The 24048-nt window shown below is 41.5% G+C and overlaps 1 protein-coding gene across 2 annotated transcripts in view; it reads right to left on the reverse strand.

The window, feature by feature from the left end:
• Positions 1-14022, reverse strand: part of LOC134534995 (kelch-like protein diablo) — a 31095-nt gene extending 17073 nt beyond the window's left edge. Inside the window, exons 1-7 of one of the 2 annotated variants that reach the window (XM_063373804.1) lie at positions 13794-14022; positions 12010-12242; positions 9849-10033; positions 7473-7636; positions 6425-6583; positions 5306-5516; positions 826-1009 (exon numbers count right to left, since the gene is read on the reverse strand). In XM_063373804.1, coding sequence (XP_063229874.1) covers positions 826-1009; positions 5306-5516; positions 6425-6583; positions 7473-7636; positions 9849-10033; positions 12010-12176 — 1070 coding nt within the window. In that variant the 5' untranslated portion in view covers positions 12177-12242; positions 13794-14022. The remainder of the gene's footprint in view (positions 1-825; positions 1010-5305; positions 5517-6424; positions 6584-7472; positions 7637-9848; positions 10034-12009; positions 12243-13793) is intronic. The other variant, XM_063373812.1, reaches the window with a different exon arrangement.
• Positions 14023-24048: the final 10026 nt, after the last annotated feature.

Below are 24048 nucleotides of genomic sequence, written 5' to 3' on the forward strand. Positions count from 1 at the left end.
AGGGAGGACACTAGATGGTTTGTGTGTCTGGGAGGGATGAGCTAGCCTTGAAGAATGTTACCGCAGGGAGGGAGGGGTGAGCTTATGCATCATGAAGCCGCTGCCGCCAGCCAGCTGGACGAGCTTAGTGTGCGCCCACTCGCGTTGCAGAACCTACAGCTGCCATATTTTTAAAGGAAATGTCCCATTATTTTTTTGTTACTCTTACATGAACATTATTGAAAGTATTAAAGCCGACAAAAATACGCTGTGTGTTAAAATTAACAGATTTTAATGATCTTTCATTTTTTTTTTCTTCTGATTTTCACATTTCGGTCAAAATGTCCAATTTTTTGACGGTTCCCGAGAATTTATTCGTAAAATCACTGCTTCGTTAATTCCGGGGTTCATGACATCAGGGTTCTAGTGTATTTAACTACGGAAAGCAGAAAACGTACATGTAAACTAACCAGTAAAAATAAACTGTCTTTTGACATATTTTCTTTAGAGGTGGCCTGTAGGGCGACGGACTTGTCATGAAGGTTGAAGTGGGTTTAAAGAAAAGCCGTCTAGCATTGTGAGTGACAGCATCCTGCCATTGTACGGCTGGTTTCTTAGCGTGTAGCGGTTGTGGGGCGGGGGGTGAAATAAACTGAAAATTTCAGAAAACATCTATTACGACCCCCCCTCTTTTACCACCCTATTCCTGGGAACAGTGAGGGGTCGTTTCAGAGAGGTTTGACTGTATATGAAAAGAAACTATTATACACGTCATTCACCCAGTAGGTGCTTCTTTAACTCCACTAATACTCAAAACGGACTGGCACTACCTAAAAGGCAGCTCACCTCTCTATACTGTTGAGGTACGACTGGCCATCATGACCACCCACTGCATACAGGAGGTCGTTCAACACCGCCACACCCACGCCACAGCGTCGCTTGCTCATTGGTGCAACCATCTTCCAGTCGGAGGACTGCGGGTCGAACCTCTCCACAGAGGCTATGGCATCACCGCTGCACCATCCCCCCACTGACAAGACACCATTCACCGCACAATTAAGCACTTCAGAATCATGAGAAATAAAGCACAATCAAAAACAGCTGAGAAAATAATGGATAAAATTCAAAACTGTTATGTATACAGTGTTTTATCGCCTAATCATTGCACCATTATTTTAAGGCATCAAAATTCAGAAGGGGGGGAGCGGAATCTCACATGAACGTCGCATCATGTCTTTTGTGGTCCGTTGTTAAATTCCGAGCGCCTAGTGTAGGTAGTAAACATGACAGGATAAAGCACTGTGAAACAGCAATCAGTTTTCAAATTGCTGACAGACAGTTTGATAGTTATAATGGGAAAATACAGTAATTACAATACTCCTTTAAGATGTACCTGCACAATACGATTTCCCGTCCAACATGATTAAATGTTTTTGTCCCGCCATTTTCTCAATAAGATATACAAACTTTTTTCCATGTAAGATGTTGCCCATAAACTTTTCAAGTATAAAACAAAATATTTTAAAGGTAAAATCTATTATTTGTTCGGATATTACCGCTAACTTACCGTATAAACCCACGTACCACCCGCACCTTTTTTAAAAAAATCAGGTTCGAAAAAGTAGGGTGCGGGTGTTACGTGGGTCTGGGCCATTTTTGCACGGTGACGAAATAATGCCGGCGCGCCTGGAGGTTGCTGCGATAAACAAGAGGGGTAGGGGAAAAGGATGGGAAGGAAGCTGCAGACAGTCAAGGTCACATTCCTCACAGCGTTGTCACACTGTAGCTTCGCTGGTTACAAACGCGCGCTCCCATGCACTGTCCTATTGTCATTTGCAAAGTACCCAGTGGTTTTACACGTGTGTTGGCTGCAAGTATTGTAATGAATCGTAAAAAGTTGCGTTCTTTCACAGTTGTGGAAAAATTAAAAATAATCAGTGAAGAGGAAGAAATTGGTAATCGTGCTGCTGGGCGAAAATATGATGTCGACGAATCATGTGTGAGGGATTGGAGGAAAAGTAAAGACAAACTGCTTTCGGCCAGTGGCGATACGACGTGCGTTCCGTGGTGCGGTAGCAAAGTTTCCGGAGATAGAGGAAAAACTCTACGACTACATATAGGACAGACGGCAATTCGGGTACGCTGTAAGCACGGAAATGTGTTCACTAAAGGCGCTGCAAATTGCTCGTGAACTTGGCGTGGGTGAAGGCTTTAAAGCAAGTAGGAACTGGATACGCAGGTTCATGGTAAGAAAGGGTTTGTCCATGAGGCGGCGTACTACAATATGCCAGCGTTTACCGAGAAGCTACGATGAGAAATTATTAGCATTTCAGAGGCATGTGTTAAAGCTGCGGAAGCAACACAATTCTTTGTTTTCACAAATTGGAAACGCCGACCAAACACCTGTGTACTTCGAAATGCCTGCAGATACGACAGTTGAAACAAAAGGTGTAAAAACAGTGCGCATCTTAACTGGTGGCTGTGAAAAAATGTGGTGCACTGTAATGTTGACAGTCCTTTCCGACGGAAAAAAACTACTGCCGTATGTGATTTTTAAAAGGAAATCGCTCCCAAAAAATGAAAAATTCCCTAATGGTATTATTGTGAGGGCTCAAGAGAAGGGATGGATGGACCATGCAATGGTTGTGGACTGGATTAAATGTGTGTGGGAACGACGACCCGGTGCTTTGTTGAAATTACGAAGCATGCTGGTGTTGGACAGCTTTCGCGGTCATTTAACAGAAGAAACGAAGAATCGTCTGAAAGATGGGCGAACAGATCAGGTCGTAATACCTGGAGGATTAACTTCAGTTTCGCAGCCCCTTGACGTCTGTATAAATAGGCCGTTTAAAACGCATCTGAAGCGGCAATACTCCGAGTGGATGGCGAGCAAACACCACGAAATGACACCGACCGGGAGAATAAGGCGACCAAGCTTGTATCTTGTGTGTCAGTGGATTCTCAATGCCTGGTCTGCGATTCCAGAAACATTAGTCATAAAGAGTTTTAAAAAGTGCTGCATTTCAAATGCGCTCGACGGCACGGAAGACGATTGCTTGAGCTCCGATGATGAGTGCTCCGACACTGGCAGCACTGTGGACAGCAGCTGTGAGGAAGTTTAAGTCTGTTCTTGGCTGACGGCTGTGACATCATATTATTTTGTTATTTTTATTGTCTGTGTGATTTTGTACGTCACTTTTATTTAAGCCTAAATAAATGCCATATTTGTGTTAACCTAATTTATATTTTTATGTAGAATATGCTACATTTAGGCACAAGGTTTTTAATTATGCATGTAATAAAAATAGTTTTTATTATGCGTGGCTAGGACTCGCGCGCTTTATCGTTTATTTGTTTGAACGAGGTCATTGCCCAGCGCACGATATTGGGCGCGGAAGATCGTAACTGTAAACAGCTGGGAGCTGGGCAAGGTCACGCGCACACACTGCGTGTTGTTCTCGATCGATCGCGCGTGGCGATGCCACGTTCTCCTCGCGCGATGTTGCCATATTGCAGTTGCCTGCCTTCTGTACACTTTTAACACAAATGCCAAGGCTGTAATAAATAGCATAGTAATTTTTTGGTAATTCTTGACGATTTGTTACTGTTTGAAAGAAAAAGAAATCACGACTAAATTATTATTTTTTCCATGCAGATTTGCAATAAAAAAATTTTTTTCCCACAATGGCATTCTAAAAATAAGGGTGCGGGTCTTACCCGGGGGCGGGTGGTACGTGGGTTTATACGGTATTTAATTAACAGAAATACGAAGTTGTTTGCTGTGTAAATTTTCTTTTAAAGACATTTTAAAACGTCTTCATCGCTGCTGTGTAATGCTTATAAAAATGTATCCAGCACTAGTTGGCATCACTGTAAAACCTTAACACATCTATCTCTGTCTCTGTCTAACAATTTGTGATGTCACTCTGGAGATACTTTGTTTAGTTAGTTAGTGGGTACTACAATGATAACTATGCGTTAATTCTGGCTCACGTTCGGGTCATGGTTTTCATTTATATATTTTAAGTTGAACAAAATATGTTTCTGTTGCCTGACTTATTAATTCAAATTGTTTAGCATGCTGCACTCTTAAAATAAACATACTTTTCATGAATAGGTCTTGTTTTATGGATAACTTTATCTCAACAAATTTTATTTTGCATAAAATTCGCGCCCTTTCTTTTCAAACTTGATTTTAGTATAAAATATGTGATGATCATGCAATAAAACATAGTACTATAAATATACAAGTAAAAGATATTTCTAGACCTACAAACAATTGTTCACAGTAAACAGTTACTTAGTCACTACAACTTAGTCTATCTTTACAGACAGAAGGCAGAACCTGAAAGAAACAATCTTCACTATGCTGTATTTTGATGACTAAATGCAACAATTACAGTTTTAATTTTTATGCACCTTTTGTTTTAAATGTAGTAAGATAAAAAAATTACAGAATAGAATTTCTGTGAAATTATTTATAAACATTAGGTTACAGTTTAATTTTATTTAAATTAAATTACATCAAATAAAAGTGCACACAAAAATAAAATAACCACCTTTTGTTGTGAATTTTATGAACAATAAAACAGTTTTTAAGAAAAAAAGAAACATTACATTACTACGTAATACTGAAATGCAAGTTAAGACATTAAAGAAAATAGAATTACAACCAATATGTTTGAAAACTAGTAAAATTTTATTATTTAACATCTAAATTTCAATGAACACAATAAATTGTTTTAGTACGTACTTAGCAACAAAATATATGGGCTAGTTAATTGTGAAAATAACTGTGTTTCCTAACTGAAAGTAAACCTTATATCTTATTTTTTTCATTATAGTTTCTATAGTGCAATTGAAAAACAAAAAATTGTTTTCATTATAATTTTTTTATTTTATTAATTTTTCCGTACATAGGCTATCTGCATAACCAATTTTATATTTTTATTTTTAAATGAAACTATTATCACTCAAAATCACACTTTTCTCGTCAAAATAGAAGGTCTATATACTAGGAAATATATTTCAATATCTTGTATGTTTAATGTTACGCATCTGTATCAATGCACATTTGTAAAATTAAAACCAATAACGTAAAAGTCTTCCATTTTCAAGCGAAAGTTTTTTTTTTGTTGTTAGTTGAATTTTATTGCAATCCACCACAAAATCCGGTCTTTAATAACAATTTAAGATAGTATAATTTTTTCAATGAAAATGAAAGTAGGCATGTGTGCTGCATTTAATTTAAACCTACTAAACATTAACCATGTTCACTCGAAGAAGTAAAAAGTTACAGCAAACATTTCAGAGATGGGGTACTAGCCTGCGAACAGGACCTCGCCCCTCCGCGTCGGCTTCCTGGGCCTGGTCCTGGGGCCCTGCATGAGCGGCCGCTCCTGGGGCAGCAGGAGGTAGTTCTTGGCCTCGTCGACCAGGTCGCGGCACGCCTCATCGCTGCGCACCAGCAGGTCGGAGCCCACCGTGCCCACCAGGAACTTGGGGCTCAGCAGGGGCAGGCGCACGTGCTGCAAAACCTGCACCACAACCAATCAGCATGCTAGAAAACTCACGCGAGGACTGTGTGTGTGTGTGCGCGCGTGTGCACGCGTGTGAAATCACACACCCTTTCGGAAATAAATCTCCAAAAAACAAATCACATCGCTTGAGATGATAAGGTGGAACGAAAGATATTGGGTACTGAATAATTAAAATGCCAAAATACAATATACCGACTCCTTTTCACAGTTACTCGGAACTCTCGTACCCAAGGGTCTCGTCTCCAAACAATAATTAAAGTGAAACTGTTTAAAAATGTGTGAATTTTTGTCTTCTCTTAGCTAATAATATTTTTTCTGCTAAAATATGATAATTTTTATTTTTGTTAAATGTGGCTACAGATGTTACTTTTAAAGAAAAAAACTTTGGAAAAATTTTCAGACAGTTTGCCAGAAAAAAATTTCTGTAAAACTAATAAAGACCAAAAATTGTTTAAACAGTACATTTGCATCTGCAGAAAATAAATTATTGTTTAACGTATATAAACCCATCTTAAATTGTGTAAATATATGTTGGTAATGAAATATATAAGGTTATATTTTTTCCAGAAAATTTTCCAAATCACATTTCTAATGGTGGCCAAGTATATTAATATGAACTTAAATTATTTCGATATTTTAACTTATGAAAAATAGGCTTAGAAATGTCTTGATATTAGGGTTTATATAAATCATGAAAGAATTGATAGAATGAAGGGGTTGGGGGGGAAACGAGAAAACTCATCGGCTCACAGTAAACGTCTGCCACATTTACACACTTGTGAAAATTAGAGTTCTACCCCACTGGATCGTATTGGAGGCCCCATAGCAGGCAAAGAGCGCAACTAGTCACGGCCAAAAACTACTGGTGTGCACGCCAGAGAGCCGGGGACTGCCGAAGCGGTGACCTGGGCCAGGTGCTGCCGCCGCTCCGTCACGTTGTACTTGACCCAGGACATGACGGCGCTGAACACCTGCTCCTCCGAGCGCACGTTCAGCTCGTCGCTGGAGATGATGTCGACCAGCTGGCCGACCGGCAGCAGCAGGAACTCCTCGCTCTCCATCACCTGCCGAGGGGAGGGAGGAGAACATCTCGTCGCTCACCGTGCTGGTTCAACCTCCAGAGATGGCTCAGCCCATTAAGGAAAATTTTTTTGAAACTTTGCAATGCGGCTAATCCAAGAAAAAATCAACCTCTCTGACTGTCATTTCTGTCCACAACTGCACAAAACAACTTGATGCAGAGCTTCTTCTAAATTAAAAGTTTCACATTTTAACCGAAGAAAAACACTTAGATCAAATTAAAAGTATTCAAATAATCAGGCATATTCTATACATAAATATTATACAAAAATATATAAAAAAAAAAACATGGTTTCTGCAGACTGCCAGGATTAAATTAAACTAAATTTTCTAAGTTTCCCCGAGAAAAAGAAAATTATTTTAAATATTTTCAATTCCAACCATTGGTGCTCACCCAAAATACAACATGTATATTCAACTGTTTTTAAAGTGAAATTGCTGTAGAAAACAAATCACAAGACCAAACTCTTTCTATATTGGGCAGAATATTTGCTTACTGTTGTATAGTATAGTTTTTATTTTATTTACCACCAATTAAACTTGAAATTTAATTTTTTTTCGCACCCAATGCTTAAAAAAAGTACTGCTTTACAAATTACAGAAATGTCATAGTATAAAGTGCAAGTCGGCTAGCTAAATCTATAAATTAGTGATTGTTTTCCTTGACTTTTATTACCCAGTGTTTTCCCAGGAATTTCATGGTTTTCCCTGGCTTTTTAAAATCCTCATAATTTTACAGATTTAAATACATACTTTCCAAACCTGTAGCAAACAAGCAAAAGTATAATAAATTTTGACACTGTAATGTGACAACTTAAAATCTGCACTATGAAAGGAACTAAACCAATAATTATAATAGTCTCCACAGCTCACCTCTTGAAAATTATGTTGCGTGAACTTGTCAGCTATCCGAAGTAGCTCCCGACACGAATGTGTGTCTGCAAAGGCACGAATGCCGAGGCAGTTGGACGGGTCTAACTGGCGCTTCAGGAACTCACAGCATATTTCTTGGATTTCAGCCAGTTGCAATAAGCATGCTGAAAATACAAGACTTCTGTTTAGATTCTGTACAATGTAAAAAACATTTTAAAACATACAAAAATTGTTTTAAAAATATTTTCAAGTCATATTAACTTAATATCAACAAGCATGAAAAGGTTGCCATTTTAAAATAGCAATTTTCGTTTGTGTGTTTGTATATTTGTGTATGCGTATAAAAAACCATAATGGCTTAAAGAGAAAATGATCATTAGAAAATCCATAAACTAACACAAAATCCACAATTAAAAAAATGTGTTTAATCTGCCACTTTTCGGGACCATAGCTGCACCACATTAGCAATTTCTCTGAAATATAGAACATCACTATAGTTTTAACAGGAACACATCTTAATATTTAAAACATGTTTATATAAGCTGATCTATGACAAGAAAGATAAACACTAAGCAAACTAAAAATACAAACAGGGCAGAGACATGACAAACATTCAAATCCCCCCGAACATCTGAAAGCACGATGCGTATTAATCAGTGACCATCATGACAAAGATTAAATTTTTTTTTAACATATTGTTATGAATGCAAGAGAACATACCAAGATGCCTGGTACGGAGCTGGCTGGCGGCCCAGCACAGCCACTGGCGTCACGCGCCATGTCATGTGCCGTCCATTGACGTAAGGCATGCTACGCGTGCCTGGCCGGATTACAAGGATCGTCACTACCCCCCTTCCCCACCACTCCCCGCGCATGATCCTTCCTTAGAGCTGTTATCTATCGCTGAGCGGCCTTGGGAATTTCACGTAACCGCCGCGCAAAGTTCCATGAATAAACACCACCTTTCTGTACTTTTCACGCTTCGGGTCGGCCCAGGATGACGCGACTTGTCACAGCCGCTCTCATCAGTTCTAGAAGGGCGCCCCAGGTACTTAAGCAGCAATGCCGGCCTCATAGTCCCGCGACGAGTTCCACGACACTTCCGCGAGTCCTGTTACGAGTGCCACGAGAGTTCTGGGAGTTCCGTGAGTGAAGGGAAGTGCGACATCGGCGAAGAGGTTGAGAGACACGGAGTAAAGAGATCGAGAGTGCGACTGAGTGGCACGAGACTGTGTGTGGACAGGCGCGTGGTAAGGGGCGAACCACTGTTGAGCCTAGCTCCAGTGAGTAGTGCGAACTGTGGAATTGACAGACATTGAGAGACTTGTGAATAAACATTTATAAGTGCCAGTGATTGGTGGTCAAACATTTTTAAGTACAATTATATTTTAGTAATGTAAATATTAGTAATGAATAAAACTGTAATAAAACCTAATTGGGCTATCCCTTACGAACCCAATTCTCCCCACATTGAATCGTAACAATATTAAAAAATGTGTTTCTTTCTTCAGCAAGAAAAGTCACAGAAAATAAAGGTACTACAGTTTAAATGTAAATTACTGTGAATTATGCTAACAATTTATTTCATGATGAGACTTAAACGTTGGTAAAAAGTTAATCTGTAGGTTAAGTATTAAGAGAAAATTGGGGTAGCCGAATTATTTGGGAATTGGTTTTTTGACAAACAAACTTATAGTATTTTTTAAAACAAGTAGTTAGTTGCATCTCATAATACATTCATTTTGGATACCTAATATGTGACACTACTGAAATTAATCAAGTAGATCTAACACATCAGGAATAAAAATTATCAGGTGTTTGAAATAAAAGAGTCACAGCAAACATCAAATCTGTATTAAATTATTTACTCATACTCTTATTACCTACTTACATATAAAATTGAATGTTTAGTAGAATTTATCTCTGAACTTAGATATTTAAAGTAATTCTTTTGTTCCACAAATCTGTTAATATTTATAACAATGCACTATGTTACATCTATTAATCTTAACTAATTCAGTACTGACACACACAATTGTATCCACATACAAGTGATATTATAAAAAGCCTGAAATCTTTATGAATATTTTTTTTGAAAATTTTAACAAAACATAAACCAATATTGAAGACTTTTCAATGCTTCTAGAAGCACTAAGTGTGTCACACTCAATTCTAAAGAATTATCAGCTGCATTAGAAAAGAAAAAAACTAGAGAAGAAACAGAACATTAGAACAACCATTAAATAACAATACTTTCAAAAATCTCTTTTGAAGTGTAGAGAAGACTGTACCCTTTTGATCCTGGAAGGAATTATGTCTGAAGCATACATTTCACGCACATGCGCTACAGCAAAACACGTACACATGAACACAGACCTGCCGGCAGAAGTGTCTGTACATTCGCCTCCTCCACCACAATGTGAGACGTGTAGCAGAAGTCAATAAGGAGCTCCATCGCTACTTCATCGATGTCACGGATTGTGACTTCTGTCTGCCGAGACTCCGCCAGTTCGCCCGTGAACATGGCACGGAAATACGGACTGCAGGCGGAGAGAATCACCCTACAAAGTCAAAGACAAATGCACAAAATCTAGCAAATACGCTAATACTGTTCAAAACATAGAATGGTAAGTGTTGATAAGTAAAAAAATTCAATTTTTTTTTATTTTCGTAAAAGTATTTGAAAAGTTAACAACTGGACTTTATGAGATACTGCATTAAATATAAATGTAAAAAATTATCACTTTCAAAACTTACTCACAAACGAATCATGCTCATTTGTGCTACTTAATGATACAGTGGATAAAATTGCAGTTGTTACAGCATTAGTCCTGCAATTACCAAAACTACCTTGAGTTTGAAGATGATGAGCCACTTAATGCTCATGCACCACTTAGATGCAGCATTGCAAACTTCATCATCGTGTTACCAGCACAACTACCAAACATAACTATTAACTAATCCTCATCTATGATATTTAAAGACATTATTGACAATATTTATAATGTAATACTGCTAAAATAAAACCAAAAACCTTACAAAAAAATATTGGTCCAATGATGAAACTTGGCAGAAATTTTTTATTTGTCATGAGAATTAAGAATAGAAAGAGTCCATAACATTTTTTAGGATGGGTGTCTTTTTTTAAGGGGGGGTGGAGGGGTGGAAAAGAGAAATTTAGTATTAGAATCTGGAAAATTAATTTTGATACAATCTAAACACATGATATATATTTTTAAAATATTTTTTGGTTGTTGAATTGAATGGAAACAAAAGCAAGACAGATTTATACACCCTACAAAAATGTTATATTCATTTAAGTAAAATAAAATACAGTAGAGCCTCTCATATCCGACCATGAAGGGACCGGGTCATGGTCGGAACGGCCAAAAGGTCGGATATCCGTAGGAGCAAAAAAAACACCTTTCCCAGCTATACAGTATGTACAGTAATACAACTTTATTTGTAAAAATGTTACTGTATACATTTCAAACATTTACTTTTGTTAAATTATAAATGAGAAGATGAATACAATGTAAGCATACCTTATTTAAAGAATTCAGTAATGGATTTTTGTTTCAGTTTTGCCAATATTGATTTTGCGGAAGTGTCACTCCACTTTTTTTGCCCACGATACATTACGTTACGTTAAAAAACATAGAACAGTACAAGATTGTAGTACGAGCACATTCTAAACCAACATTCATGGCTGAACTGACAGTTTGCGACACGAAAACATGTAGTTGCATCACTTTTTCAAGTCTGAACAGGCTCGCCAACCACGGAGACTAGGTCGGATATCCGGAGGAGTCGGTTGTGGGAAGGTCGGATATGAGGGGTTCTACTGTACTTGTAAAAATGTAGGATATTTTATAAGCAAAATGATAGCTGCCCTCCCGACAAGATACAATCAGTGAACAACCACACACAAGAAGAATTTGTACCTATACTATTATTAAAACAATACAAAACCTCATTTATATTTATTTTCAAGGCTCAGTACACCCTATTCTTTGAAACTACTACATGACTCTGATCTTAAGTACAGATATTGAATGGCATATGTAATGGTTGACAAAATATTCTAGTCTAAATTTGCATCATTGAACATTAATTCTCTAATAACACTTCAAACAAAACTTGTATCAACAAAACAAGGCTTACCAAAACCAATGAAAAGTGCCAACTAACAAAACAAGAAAACAATAGTAGCATCAAAATTAAACTTTATTGTTTCAAATTTTTGAGAGTACAAAAAAACCTATAACAAAAAAAAAAAGAAGACTGTCATGTGAATGGGAAAATGAGTCTTGTAGACCAATCATGAGTCCTTACTGACACAAAAATTAACTTTATATGTGACCTTGATAAGAGGCCAAAAATAGTTTCGACTACTACTATTTAACAACTTGAACGAAAATTCTGAATCACATCTAACCTCCGACCCGATTACCATCTTGTCCGACCCGTACACAGTTACAAAATCTTTCAGAGGTTGCATGTCTCAAGTATCAAGTGTTTTTGTAACAGCACAAACCTGTGGGCAAATATTTTGCGGGAACCAACATTGAGCACCACGTCGCATAGCTCTCGATGCCTCCGCAACACATTGAGCTCGGTCAGGATCCCCCGAGGGTGCTTCTCCGACGTGTGGGCCAGGCGGGCGGGCGAGGGAGGCCGCTCTCCAAGCACCATCTCCCCCATCCTGCTGCGGGGGCGGAAGAGATGCAGGCGTAGAGGGGGAGAGGCCCAACCCCACACAGAGTCAATCTGCAAGCCCACATCCATCACGTCAGCTTTTGTACTGCAGCAATCAACCGTCTAACTCAGTTAAAATTTGCAACTACATAGAAAACACACTAATTTTAAAAACCAATTTGGCCATGTTCAATCAGTAATGTAGCAACTTTTTTGCCTCTGAGAATATTACGAGCAGCATTAATTTTTAAAATCATTCTAACTCCACATACTTACACCTTGCTATGCCAACACACACCTCGATGAATTTTACTTTCAGATGCACACACAAAAAAATACTTCAATTTCCTAACATACTTCATGAAAAATACAAATGTAAATAAAAATATGTTAGAAACAGCAGTTTCATACCTCTTTTACATATAGAGACATATTGTTCCAATGACCAATTTGGAAAGTTATATAATAATTATTCCAAAACAACCACAGTACTGTAGAGTACATGCTGGTACAGTAATATTTTATGGCATGCATCAATACAATAAATATTACATTGTAGAACTACAGGCAACTAGTACTGTAGCATACGAGAAAGGCATATCCTGATCATATTGAGTCTAATTATTATTATTTTCAAACGTGTCACTAAGAATAGTAGTTTCTTTCACTTCATTGCCAAGCACTTGGAAAGACTGACATGGTACATGAATATGATTACATCTTACAATAAAAATATAAATAAGAATACAAAACTTAATTTTTTTTTTAATTACAGACTTTTTTAATTATTATGTAAAACATCAAAGCTATACTTAGTTGTTCATGGAAATATATTATTTACACCATGTTAAATATTTGAAACAAGACTTTCACACATCAATTGAAATGTGGTTGTTGTAAGTGATAGTAAGTAGTTGCAGTAGTGCATAGTTTAATGTTTCTTCTAAATTCATAGAATTGGTGATTGTGTGATTAAACACAAGTTATACTATGTTGCAGATTCTCACAAAAATAAATTTTGAGTTTCGTCAGCTACATTAGTAAAACAAATTTAATATATTTAATATATTATAGATACATGTATGTAATTAATGTAACTTGGACTACATGGATCCCAAACTAACCAACAGTTCACACATTTCTGCAGTACTTTAAATGTAGCTAAGATATGTAGTATTTTAAATGTAGACAACATTAAAACAATACACAATTGATTTCACAATGCTATTTTAAAAATTAATTGGAAAGATATCAGATAGTAAAATAAACATTCCTTTTTCTCAATGAACTCATGTCATAGGTAATTTACCATTATATAATCAAAACAGCAATAAAAAAATATTAAATTTTTTTTTACACAGCAAAATGTACATACAATTTCAGATTTTTGGTTAACTAGAAATAGTTACTTTGCAAAAGGTACAAATCAAGTAATGGTACTTCACACCTTAACTCAACTTAAAATAACAACTATATGGAAATCAATGAAACAGCTGAACCAGAAATTATATATATTACTTAATCTCAAAGAAAAAAATAATAATAAAGCTACAAAATTTACAAAACAATCTAATAACCGATTGTATGCAAACATAATAAAAATAATGCAACTGTTACAACAACCTTTAGTTTTTATTAAAGCTTCCTCGTAAAATTTTCAGGCTCAGTGCGGTTCTTTGCTCAAAATATTGTTCAGATTAATTCCTAAAATGTATCATATTTACAAGAATTATAAAAATCCTTCAGTGCTTTGACAGTTCATACCCCACCCCGTAACCAAATGTCCGTAAACAATTGTCAAAAAACAGTACAATACAAAACTATGCATAGACAAGAGAATAAAACCAAAGACTAGAAGGGAAAAATACTAATAGGCATTGAGTATAGCTCCATGAGGAAATAATAAATTTTAGGGACAATTTTAGCATCCTGTCGTTTAAAGTAATTTAATTTACACTTAAAAACAACTATTTAACTTTTACTCTACCATTCGTTTCTTGTGTTTAACTAACCACCTACAGTTAGACAAAATTTAACTTTATTAAAATCCGTTAGAAATTCAATTACAAGCAGTGGCAATTCTATTTGGTTCGTTATTGGGTTTATAGGAGTAAAGCTCGTTGGGTTTATTCAAGTTATGTCCACAAACAAATATTATACTTCATAACGAATTTAAAAAATTTGAATTGCTTAAAAATTTATTATATTAATTTTTCAGCGATTTTTTTAAAACTCATTGAAAGTTTATTCTTAGGTTAGGTTAATGCTATTAAATAAAATCTCATACCTGGCTGAAACGGAAATATGAAAATGTCTACGTTGTGCTAAAATAAGTTATAAACTTTAGATGCATTTCATAAGTAATATATGAAATATAATTCTTTGAACATGTTTTGATAGTTTAAATTATTAAATCATGTTTTCAATAAATATGTAGCTTCTTATTTGTAGTTATTAAATATGTTAGAGATGAATGAGATATTTAACTCATAAAGATCTCCAAACATTTTGTATTAATCTTTGTGGAATCAATAAAAAAAAAAGGGCCTTGCAATACTGATTAATAATAGACATAAAAATACCTAATTAGAAAGTTAAAAAAGGTTCGTCTATAATGGTTCGGGTTTGTTTCAAACGAATCAAATGATTGATAAATATAACCACATTCACAAGTGTAAATGGTTTTATATATATTGACGTCCCTCGGCTTCTGGCCTCTGATTCCCTGTTTACGTGATTGTCCTGTTGTGCCCGTTCTGCTCTCGTCGGTGAGGTGTGGGTCCAGGCCAACGTGGCCGGGACTGGGAAATACGGGACCTAAAGGGAGAGTGAGGTGAGGAGGAAGAATGCTAGGCGCTTCCAAGGATAACTCGATGTTAACAGTTCCACGAGCCCCTTTATTGTAATTTTGAGAGCCTGCCGCAGCCTGGCGGATCCGTCGCGGAACGAGAGCACTTCCCACGACGACCCGGACTCCCGGAAGACCGTCCCGTCCATTAACACGTCCCGACACAAACTGGAAATTCTCCCACGTAACAATGTCCCCGATTAAAGTCGCTCCACAAAGATGCGTGACACGTGCACGGTCCGTTACGTAAAAAGTCTCGTAATGACGGCGAAGGTTCGGAGGTTCGTAACTACGCTTACGCATTCTAGGACGTTCGACTGGTCACGTAACTCGTACCTCGTAAACTCAACAGGGTAAACGACTCGGCGGATGCAGCTCAGCTGCCGCGACAACCCATGCAGTTACACTGTCGTCCGACCGCGAGCTCAGAAGACGCGCCTCGCAAGCAGCGCAGAGCAGCGTGTACGTCTGTCCCTGATCGAACCCTGAGCAACACTGCCCTTCCCCGCCCGCCAGCGGGCCGAGGCCCGCGGGCCACGGAGGAGGGGAGGAGAAATCGGCCGGCGTGGGAGAGGTCCCACCTCACGTCGCGCCAGGCTGCGATTACATACTAGCACTGCGAAACATTTCAGAAAAGTTACAAGATTATTTACACAACTTAGCGAGACATTAATCAAAAGAAAATTTACACAAGAATTAATAAATTACGATTACATTATTTACACACTTATTGAGGCTCGCGACCATTTGAAAAATACATAAAGCAGAATTATTTGTAACACTAAAGAAGCTCACTGGCATGCTAGGGCGCACACGGGTGCGTCCCTGGCCGTCGCACTACACAGATGGTGCACTGGGGGGACAGACTCCCTCAGGCCCACGTCGGTGGCCAGGTACGGCATCTGCATCTGGGAGGGTACGACCACTGTCGTCAATATATATATATATATATATATATATAGACGTCCCTCGGCCTACAGTCCCTAAGTCGCCACTGCGAATTGTCCTGAAACTCGCGCACTGATTTGCCCGCGTAGCTCCAGTCGGAGAGATGGTGGAGTTCAGGCCAACGTGGCCGGGACCGGGAAACGTGGGACCGGGAGGGGATCTTGTAGAGTTTAGAGGATAAGAAGAGGGTAGGAAGGAGAAGACTTTGCTGTCTGTTTTCACGAGTTACTTTATTCCGTCGAAGCCCTATCGCAGCCTGGCCAATACGTTGCAGGACGAACGTGCTCCCCCGCCGCGACCCGGACTCCCGGAAATACACTTGAAGCAACTTATACGTGACTTGATATGACTGTGACGCCGACCACCAATGCTCCTCTATGTCGCATAGACCGCTATGCCTCATCAACGTCTCGCAAAGACGTGTTCAGCGAACGCGCTCATGCGCGCAACAAAGTGTAGTTCGTGCAACGAGGCGAACGCCAGGCAACGAGTGCTACGTCGGCGGGAGGATCCGGCCGGGTGTGGCATATCCCTCCGCCGAACTACAACAAATGCAATTATGTATATTTTTCCACAGGTTTTTTATTAGACATTATTTTCATCAATTAATATTTCAGTCCTTTTAAAATTATGTTCAACTGTGCGCCTTGTCCCGAACCTGGCCGGTTCAGTTTCCCGCGCAAAGCACACGTTTCTGTGGGAGGGCTGGCGGGGGAGGGGGTAGCGCACGGCGAGAGCGGCAATGTCCTTCAGGAGCTCGGATAGGCCGGCAGCCTTCGCGCAACGCGGAACCATCAACTCTTGCTTTCACCGACATGTAGTGACGACAATCGTCGTACCCTCCCAGATGCAGAGGCCGTACCTTTCCACCGACGTGGTCCTAAGGGAGTTTTGTCCTCCCAGTGCACCATCTGTGAAGTGCTATGGTCAGGGACGCACCCGCGTGCGCCCTAGCATGCCAGTGGGCTTCTTTTTGTATTATAAATAATTCTGTTTTTGTGTATGTTTAAATGGTCACGAGCCTCAACAATTGTGTATATTTTGTAATCGTAACTTATTAATTCATGTGTAATTTCGCTTTTTAATTAATTACTCGCTAAGTTGTGTTACTAATTCTGTGATTTTTCTCAAGTGCTTTTGCCGTTCTAGTAATATAATCGCAGCCTGGCGCGTCGCGGGGCGGGCCTCTCCCACGCCGGCCGATTTCTCCCCCCCTCCTCCGCGGCCCGCGGGCCACAGTCCGTGGGCGGGCGGGAGAGCGCAGTGGTGTTCTGGGCGCGATAGACAGCATACGTGCATGCTGCTCCGCGCTGCTCGTGAGGCGCGTTTTCTCAGCTCGCAGACCGACGACAGTGAAACGTCAAAGGTCGTCTCTGCAGCTAAGCTGCATTCGTTGTATCGCTCGCCGTATTGAGTTTTACGAGTTTTCCTGGACGTCACCAGACGAACGTCATAGGCCGTGTACACGCAGTTACGGACCGCCGAACCTCTCAGTCAGTACGAGACTCTTACGTGACGGACCGCGCACGCGCTGCGCATCATTACAGGGCAATCTTGACGTCGACCCAGGTGTCGACCCAGCTCTTACAGCCCGTTATGCCGCGCCAACGCCTTCTCCTGGCCAGTGTTGCGTGTGTGCCGATGTGCAGTGCGGCTACGGCAAGGGGGGGGGGGGGGGGGAGATTCGCACGCTAGGGGAAGTTTAATGTAAAATACATAAGAAACATTCTTATTTTTAAATTGTTTATATTATTATTTGAAGGGTCGTGTTTTCTTTATTGTAAATAGTTTATTATATTGTATGAAATGTTATGTAGAATAAGTTGTCACGTGTTCACTGGGCGCCAAGGCCGTGGCTTCCGCCTGTGACGAATCAGCGTGTTCCGCGGGCTCGAGAGGAGGGGTGGGACGCGGGCGCTGGGTTGCGCGAGGCGGGGAGGGAGGCAGTCGGCAGTTCGACTCAGGAGGCGACAGACGTGTCTACGAGAGCTCTCCGAGACAGTGAGAACGGGCGCGGTGTTTCGCTGCAGTTCTTGCATTGCCGAGAGGAAGTGATTCCACTGTCACAGTCGTGTGGTCATTTAGGTGTGTCATCGTGTAATTCAGTCGCGGCGTGCAGTCAGTCACTTCTTTCGCGTGCATGTTTTCTCCGGAAGTTTACGAGTCGCGGAGTTCTTTTGCAGACTGGATTTTCGCCTTCGTTTGCACGGTAATTTTCGGGTCTTGCTCCTCACGAACGGGACATCACGTGTTTTCCCATACAGCAACAGTGCGCAGTACCGGGCTCCGCCCTACAGGATCTGTCACAGGCGGGAACGCGGCAGCCCCTTTTAAAGGGTTTGATTTTCAGTATATAAAGAACCTGGAAACTATCTTTGAGTGTATCAATTGCTATCGTGGTGACTAAGTCCCTTGGCCACGCGGCCCAAACCCCTCTCTACCGAACACTGAGTAGCCTGCAAAATACTATCATTCAGGGGCTAGTCGGCCATGCGACGAAATTCTTAACCGGAACCATAGTTACGGGATTAATTTCCCTGTTCGTGTCGGGACGTTCTCTAAAGACGAGATTTATTTCCGGGAGTCCGGGTCGCGGCGGGGAGGGCGCTCATTCTGTGACATACCCGCCAGGCTGCAGCAGGTTCTCTGTGCGAAAATAAAAGGGGCTCGTGGAAACGAACACACAGAGTTATCCTTGGAGCAGACTACCGTTCCTCCTTCCCACCTAAATTCCCTCCAGGTCCCGTATTTTCCTGTCCCGGCCATGTTGGCCTGGACTCACTTCTCACCGACGAGAGCTGAACGGAGAAAAAAAAAACAGGACAATTACACTAACAGGAAATCAGGGACCTAAAGCCGAGGGACGTCAGTAGTTTCAATATTAATAATCTTTTATTAATATTTTACGTAGGTTTCCGTGGTCGGCCTCAATTTACCATGAGGTATTTCACTAAAATAAATCAGTGCTCCAAGATGAGTGTTCAGCATATTACGTAAGTACTGTGGGAAGTCTACGAGACGTTACGTCGGTGCTTCACTCAACAACATAGCTTACCGGCTAATTAGTTTCAACCCGCACAGGGCAGCCAGTAGGCGACATGTGCCACCAAACTTATTAACGAGTCAGTCTCTGGGACATGTCTAAGAGCTACGTAAAGTCACCGGAGTTTCGGGCCTACGTGTCATTAGCCCAGTGTAATACGTAATATGTAGTAGTGAAGTGTTTTTGTCGTCAAGGTATAATTTGTCATGTTAGAATTTATTTTGTAACCGCCGCACGGTATCGTGCCACCCAACTTACTAACGAATCAGTTTCTGGGACACATCTAGGAGTCATGTAGAGTCGCCGGAGATACAGGCCTACGGTTCATTAGCCCAGCGTAATACGTATTGTGTAATAGTGAAGTGTTTTATTCGTCAAGGTATAATTTGTCATGTTAGAGTTCATTTTGTAACTGCCGCATCGTGTGCGAGAGTACGTCCTTCACGCGCAGTAAAATCGTGAGCCGCCACTGAGGAAGTAGGCTGCACATGTGACTATTCGATTCGGTACAACCGTTATGGCCAGAACGGGCAGCACTATGTATAGGACTGTGCCGTAATAAATTCGTCAAGTATCCCCAGTAACTTTGTGTTCTTCTTCAGGCGTCCCGAGTAGCCATAACAGCTCGGGGGGCCCTACTGCGTTAACCCTTACCTCTAGCCACAAGGCCGAACCCTCCTTGAGATCACGAACCATATAAAATTCACGTACAAATTAAAGGAGGTAGAGAGAATGGCGTCAACTGTGGAGACAGTCCTGTGACGAAACGTGCTGGTTGCGAGAATTCAACGTACTTGGCGCGCGCCTCGAGCGGACCGAATTACAAAATAAAGAAGACGCGATCTTGTTGACGAGATTTATCACTGGAAAGCCTGTCACAGCCTGGACGACCACGTCGGGTGACGGAAGTTTCATCCACGCTGCGACCCGGACTCCGTAACGTGCTACTTCTTGCAGAGCAGAGAGAAGCAGGTCTGCTCCGTGCGGCAGCCAGATAGCAACTGACACTCCGCCGCCCGCCCGTGCGGGCAGTGGAGGAGGGGAAGGGGAAGCGGGTCGGCGTGGGAGAGACGCGACTCACGCGGCGTGCCAGGCTTGCGGTTCTACATGTTAACATAGGCACTGAAATTGAAAATATATACAAAATATTTAAACACAAGTGTTTAATGAATAACGAAACATTATAAATTACGTACTTTACAAAAGATGTAAACACAAGTTAAGAACTATGACAACATTACAAAGTATTAAACAAAACGTAGATGCTCGTGAGTAATTAGAACAGGAAATACACTGACATGATAAATATAAGATAGAAGAAAGTATTAACAAAACACGTATTCGTTTATGGACGTTCCAGAGCGCACGCAGGTGTGTCCCTGATCGTTGACACTACACTGCACTGGTAATACAAGAGAGGGCGCTGACGAGGCATAAAGACCTGAAGGAGCCGTGGAGACACTTGATTCGACGTCAAACTTCAGTGCACTAAACCCCGAGGGCTCGACCCCATAAAATAATTATGGAACAAGACATTAGGACACAATTATTAATTCACAGGCATTAAACAAGTGCGTCGTAGCTACTCCGTGCGAGCACCGCACACACGGAGTAGACAACGAACCTCATTACCAGACACCGCGGCCACTGGCCTTAATTGAAGTGCCCGTGACAATGACCGAGTCAGATTAGGAGAATTCCAACTAAAACAGTTCACAGTGAGACAATATGTTAATAATTTTACAGTTGCCAACTTGATGCCCCAATTCAATTAATTGACGTCGTACCGACCATGGCATTTAAGCCCGTGCTCCGCACCGCCAGTACCGTTTCCCGTTTTCGGAGCGCGCCCCTTGCCCAGCCGGATTGAGTCAGGCGAGCGCCTCGGGCGTGACCCCAATAGACAACAAACCTCATTAACAGTCACCGCGGCCACTGGCCTTAATTAAAATGCCCGTGACTATGATCAAGTCGGAATAGGAGAAGTCCCTCTAAAACAATTCACAGTGGGACAACATGTTAGTAAATTTACAGTCGCCAACTTGATGTCACAATTTAAATAATTAAATACATTTAAACTATTGTTAAGCCTTAAGCACCCAATTACCAGGTGCTACATTTTAATTGGGCACCTGGAACATGTTTTAACTGGTAATATAGTAAATTAAATTAATATAAGTTTTTTGACGCCGACTCACAAAGAAGAGAAAGTTTCTCTTCCTTGCGAGGCGGCCATGTCCGGCAGTCTCGAACCACTCCGCGCCGGGAACAGACGTGTGTCCGTGGGCAGCATCCAAGTTTTTCTTTCTGTGATTACTTTATTCTGAACTAAATATTTAAATTTAAACCTCTTATTAATTCATAGCTGCCCATGTCGACTCGGCGCGTATTTTACGGAACCGGGCCTATCCCGACCGTCTTCATCGTGATACCGCGCTGCAGATCGTATCACTCACGTAAGTGTTTCGCCGAATTTAGGAGCCCGCTCATAGAGCCCCCCCTGCACCTGTTAATGTTCGGCGCTGGCCGTCTCCAGCAAGCATCGACCCGCGTCCCGCGAGACTGCCGCGGTAACCATTAGTGTCGCGTAGTGTTATGTTTTTTCTGTGTTAATTGTGTAACGGCTAGACGTCGCCAAGTGTTGGTGAGAGTGTTTTGTAGCGGGACTAGATTAAAGGTAATTCTCACCAACTCGTGTACACTAATTTTCCGGAGTCTCCCGTCCTCCACACGGCCGAGCGGCCTTCACAGTCAAGGGAGAACCATTCAGGGTAGATTCAAGCCGTGTACCTGGCGGGGCACGCGGGGGCAGAGTACCCACGACCCAACACCAACGGCCTAGCAGCCCGCTAGCCTGGCGCCCCTCCGGACAACAAGAGCACCGCGACGCCCGTAGCGCCCGTCAGGTACCCCCCGGGCCTTTCACATAGGTCGGGTGACGGCATAATTAAATACTATAAAACAGTTGTTAAGCCTTAAGCACCCAATTACCAGGTGCCACCTTTAAATTGAGCACCTGGAACATGTTTTAGCTTATAATAGAGCAAATTAAGTTGATATAAGTTTTTGGTGCCGACTCACAAAGAAGGTGAAAGTATTCCCTCCCTTGCGAGGCGGCCATGTTCGGCAGTCTCCAACCACTCCGCGCCGGGTCAATATGTGTGTCCGTGAGCAGCCTTTAATTTTGTTCCACCGATCGTTCACTCTGTACTTGATTTAATAACCAAACCTTTCTAATTCATTGCTGCTCACTTAGACTCGGCGTGTATTTCGCGGACTCATGCTTATCTCGAAAACCTTCTGCATTGTTTGGAACCCGGGGTTCAATGTTCTTTGTTCGTTTTGGCACTAATTGTAGAACAAACTGTATACAAGTGTGTTCGGTATTACATGTATTATAATAACAAAAACAAAGAACTATATAAACTATGTACATTAGTTTCAGTCATCGTTGAGAGAATGGTTGCACGGCACTATGGTGGGCGTCTGTGGCAGGAAAAACACTTTTGCGGGTTGCACAGAAAAAAAGGGGAGGGGGCATCTCTGGTGTGCCCAGTCTCGCTGGCCACCCTGGATGGTAGTCGGTTATGAGTTTGTGTGGGTGAGGTTGTGTAATATTGTGATGACCAATGTGACGTACCAGTGTGGACCGGTGTTGTGCTTCTCTGCGAAAGAATGTGTATGCGTATTGTATAACAATATCCCTGAGTGATGGAGTGTCTGCGAGGGCATGTAGCTGTATATTGGTTACATATTTGTATTTTCCGAGTGTTGCTCTGTGTAATTTGTTAAAGCTTGTTTGTGGTTCCTGAGGATTACAATAAAATAGGGACAATGTACGCCTTGAAGAGGCGCACTCTGTCCTTATCTGGAAGGGGGCTGTGGGGGCGGAGAAGGGTGGTTAGCCAGTTAGATACGCGGTAGGCCCGGGTAGTGCAAGACGAGAAGTGCGGTGAGAAACACAAAGTGCGATCCAGTGTCACACCGAGGTATTTCACTGAGTCGCTCCACTTAATCACTGCACCTCCCACGAACAGCTATGGTGGAAGACAGGGGTGTCGTCTAGTGAAAAATATGGCTTCGGTTTTGGCGGGGTTTGAGAGGATGCTCCAGGAAGTAAATTATGCTGTGATAATGCGGATGGCCGAGGTCAGCCTGGCTTTTATTTGAAGGGGATCATGATGTTTTACTATCAGTATGGTATCGTCCGCGTACATGGCAATCGTGCATTCAGGGGGTTGAGGAATGTCATGTGTGTACAAGGAGAATAAGAGGGGTGAAAGCGTGGACCCTTGTGGGACTCCTGCGGTGATCTCTCTCGACGATGAAGTGGACCTTTCCACCCGTACATTAAATGTGCGAGCTTCCTTGAAAAATGGAGTATGGAATGAAGAGCAGGGTTGAATCCCAGAAAGGCCAGCTTGAGGATAAGGGCTTGATGATGTACAGTGTCGAATGCACGACTAAGGTCTAGCAACACCATGCCAACATGTTTTCTTTGGGTGAAGTTGAGGGTGATTTGGTCGGTGACATGGGCCAGAGCGTGCTGGGTTGATAGGTGTCGTCGGAAACCAAACTGGAATTCTGGCAGTGGTTGCAGGCGGGCCACTACCGCCTCCAACCTGGCCAGAACTGTGCGTTCCGCTACTTTTGAGGTTACAGATAACAGCAATATGGGGCGATACAATGCTGGCCGGTTGGCGGCGCCCTTCCCCTTGAAAATGGGTACTACTGTGGCCTTGCGCCATGGAAGTGTGTAGTGACCTGTGATGAGAATAAAGTTGATGATGTTAGTGAGGTAGATGAGGGCTTTCTGTGAATTTGATTTGATATGACGTGGTGTGATGCTATCAGGGCCTGGGGCGGCGTTGGCACGCATGCAGTCTATTTCCCTTGACATCGTACCGATCATGGCCGTTAAACCCGTGCTCCCCATCGCCAGGACCGTATCCCGTTTTCGGAGCACGCCCCTTGCCCAGCCGAATTGAGTCAAGCGAGCGCCCCGGGCGTGACCTCAATTAACTGAATTAAACATCAGG

Source organism: Bacillus rossius, chromosome 1, assembly GCF_032445375.1.
Source record: "Bacillus rossius redtenbacheri isolate Brsri chromosome 1, Brsri_v3, whole genome shotgun sequence".
Taxonomy (NCBI): Eukaryota; Metazoa; Arthropoda; class Insecta; order Phasmatodea; family Bacillidae; genus Bacillus; species Bacillus rossius.